This window comes from Pungitius pungitius, chromosome 12, assembly GCF_949316345.1.
Source record: "Pungitius pungitius chromosome 12, fPunPun2.1, whole genome shotgun sequence".
In the NCBI taxonomy this organism is placed as follows: domain Eukaryota; kingdom Metazoa; phylum Chordata; class Actinopteri; order Perciformes; family Gasterosteidae; genus Pungitius; species Pungitius pungitius.
In genome coordinates this window covers 19,719,740-19,722,819 of record NC_084911.1, presented here as the reverse complement: position 1 = coordinate 19,722,819, position 3,080 = coordinate 19,719,740, and the positions used below count along the sequence as shown (strand labels likewise).

General features: G+C 46.7%; 1 protein-coding gene across 1 annotated transcript; it reads right to left on the bottom strand.

Annotated features, from left to right (window-relative positions):
* Nucleotides 1–613: 613 nt before the first annotated feature.
* On the bottom strand, nt 614–2,747 carry LOC119220540 (retinal cone rhodopsin-sensitive cGMP 3',5'-cyclic phosphodiesterase subunit gamma-like). The gene is made up of 3 exons (XM_037476641.2): nt 2,656–2,747; nt 1,653–1,810; nt 614–1,549 (listed from the first exon to the last, which is right to left on the bottom strand). Exons 2-3 carry the CDS (start codon nt 1,793–1,795, stop codon nt 1,432–1,434), a joined length of 261 nt encoding a protein of 86 aa, XP_037332538.1. The 5' UTR covers nt 1,796–1,810; nt 2,656–2,747; the 3' UTR covers nt 614–1,431.
* Between the last annotated feature and the right edge of the window lie 333 nt (nt 2,748–3,080).

Below are 3,080 nucleotides of genomic sequence, written 5' to 3'. Positions count from 1 at the left end.
TTGTGTCGAATACACACCTTGTTTCAGATATCTAACCAAAGAACTAATTTTACTAGTTTAAGTGACTCATTGAAGGGGATTAGAAATGTTTCATGTAGAACTCACAGTACCAACATTCCTATTAGCTGTGTGCTGTTTTTTAATGCCAGTCACCAAATGTTAGCATGCTAATACGCACGTGAACATGCTAACTGAAGCTAAACATGCTACTTAGCTTTGCTAAAAAAAGGCTCACTGAGGACTGTTAATATACAGTATGTAAGGTGTATTTGAAAGTAGATGTAACGGATCTTGTGAGATGATAAAGAACGCTGCTTTTAAAGGAGTGCAAAGAGCCACGTAGGAGTGTAATTATTATTAGATTCATTCAAACAGCATTCGAGTTAATAGACGGAAGGAAATGTCATCAATTTGAGTTAGAAGACCTCTGGGAAACATTACAGGCTATACTTTCATTTTGTTTTTCATCCTATACGCATTCAGGATATTAAGTCATGATGATTATATTTTGTTTCCCTTTTATTTGACAAATTTTTCTTTAGAATAAATCCCCTGGTTGGCTTTCCATTTTTGCAACTTTTTTGTTCCAGAGAAACCAAAATGACAACACGAGTACTATAAATATACACATTTTACTGCATCTATTAGAACGTTCCAATTCACATACATCTCCTGTGCTTGCAACACATAACTTACAGCATATGCCTTTGTTTTTCTCTGACGGGAGAGGGTTCAGATAGCAGCAACGAGATGGAGGAAGGGGGAGAGAGAAAGAGAGAAAGGGAGGAGGAGGGAGGGAGGGAGGGAGGGATGGAGGAAAGAGAGACGGATGGGATTAAAGGAAGTCGATCCTCCGTGATCACGTGAAGGTGCATTGCAGCATATCACACACTCTCCTTGCGTCCCTTGGTGTTTACAGTACAGTTACAGTTGTGCACAAAGAGTAGAAAAGACAACTCCAAACAAATGTGGGAGGATGTACAAAAGGTAGGAAGTGAGACAAGGTCAACAGGTCCAACGCTGGGAACAAAATATGTACATGTTCATAGACAGCTAGAAGCAAAGACAAGCGAGTGTTTTGCTCGCGTCCATTGCCATGGGTTGGGGTGGGGGGGGGCCGTAGGTCAGAAAAAGGGAAGAGGGGGGGGGGGGGGGTGTCGGTAGAAGGGAATACGGTAAGTGGTTATTTTTTCTCGTCTTCTCATTTCACGTATTTATATTTATATATATATATAAATATAAGAAAATATCATATAATCATATAAAAATAACTTGATCATGGCCTCCTTCCACTCAGTGGAGTGAGGCATGAGGTAGGTAGACGAGGGGGCATTAGTGGGTTCGCTGGCAGTCTTATGGTGGCGTGCCGAGCCGGGGTGGAGAGGAGGCCGGGCGGAGGAGAGGAGGCCGGGCGGAGGACAGGAGGCCGGGTTAGATGATGCCGTATTTGGCCAAGTCGCTGAGCTCCATGTCGCCGAAGGCTTCCCAAGGACAAACCACCGTGATGTCTGTGCCGAGGCCCTCCATGCCGGGGATGTCGTCGCCAAAGCTGCAGGAGAGAAAACAAAGAGGTGAATGGCCGGATTGGATTTTTTTGCATTGATTACAAATGTGTAAGATGGTGGTGGCGTGGGGGGGGGGGGGGGGGTTACCCTTTCTGGCCTGGCTTTGGGGCTTTGCTCTTGAATGTACGGGCCTGCCTCTGCTTGAATTTGGGTGGTCCCTTCTTGGGTGTGGTTGGGGCGGCCGTTGCAGTGGGGCCCAGGGCGCTTCCTGCAGGGGGGGCGGCGTTCATTTCTGCTGAGGGTCTCTGAAAGAAAGGCGACGTGTTTGTTGAAGAGTGACATCTCCCTCCCTCCCTCCCGCCCTGTTTTAATCCTGTTTCCTGCCAGCCCTCGATGCCAGAAAAGATCACGCAGATTAGTTCAAACAACCCGTTTAGCTCTAATCCCGCTCTCATCCGCAGCACACTAATTGCCCTTCTTGGACAACAGGGATGCCATGTGCAACGGGACCTTTTCCACCAGCTCGCCAGTGTTGACACTAATTCTGCTAATGGTGTCTGATAATTAAGGATACTGATTACTGAATTACTGAAATGACTTACTGAAACTATTCCAGCGACATCATCTGTGGATTTGGTTTATTCTCTGGAGGAGGAGGGCTGTCTCAAAGTTTTCTGCTCCTCATTGTTTCTCCTCTCCATCCTTAAGCAGTGTCCTCTCTGATCTCCTATTTTCTGCCTCCTTCCTCTGACATCTGACATTGGTCAATCCCGGTGAGGCGGTTTGACCGAGGGCCCGTTACGTAACCTAAACAGGTGTCCCATGAGCAGACTTATCTTCCTGCTCTCACGTTGCCGCTGTCCAACATGTTATCCGCCATCTGCTGCTGTGAAGGTTGCCCCTAAAGTCAACCCTCTGCAGGCCGGGCGGAGACACCCACCTGTCGGCTCCTTTACCTTCCAAGAGTCATCCTTCTCTCATAGAAAACCACTATGAGTACAGGGTCACAGATTTAGCAAAACTGTCCTCATCTGGATTCTTGCATTGTCTTTGAGTTTAATGCCAAAATCGTAGTAGTTATTATTACCATGGCAACATTAGAAAAGCGGTTGGGATTAAAGTTTAAAAAGGTAATTTGTAAATGTCTCACCTGTCGTCACAGATAACCTGAGAGGCCACCGCCGATCTCTGCTCAGATTGCTTCTTATGTTCTTCCTAAGTTTGTGAAGCGCATTTTCCGTGTAGTGCTTTTATATATGCGTTTCTAATCCAACCCTCCGCCTCTTTCAGGTCACATGGGCCCCGCAAAGGGTCAAACTTCTCCACCAAAGTCACCTCCCCACCCCTTTCCCCTGTGTGTACGTCCCCATCAGGCGTCCCTCCCTCCTGATGGGTAGACAACGTCAAGGACCCTTCTGGAAGGATTTGATGGGGCTTATCCCTCTAAACCCCAGCACGCCTGCACTGAGCTTTGTTCTGAGCTCCATGTGAGATGCTGTTTTCACATGTGGAGGCCCCAGTGAACACAAGTCAAACTCTTATTAGATTACGTCATCCGCAAAGATGTATAAGAAA

Excerpts from the sequence above, each read along its gene's own strand:
- LOC119220540 (XM_037476641.2), bottom strand. The coding sequence starts at position 1,795 with ATGAACGCCGCCCCCCCTGCAGGAAGCGCCCTGGGCCCCACTGCAACG. Across the intron at positions 1,550-1,652 it reads CCAAAGCCAGGCCAGAAAGG|CTTTGGCGACGACATCCCCG; the intron begins GTAACCCCCCCC and ends TCTCTCCTGCAG.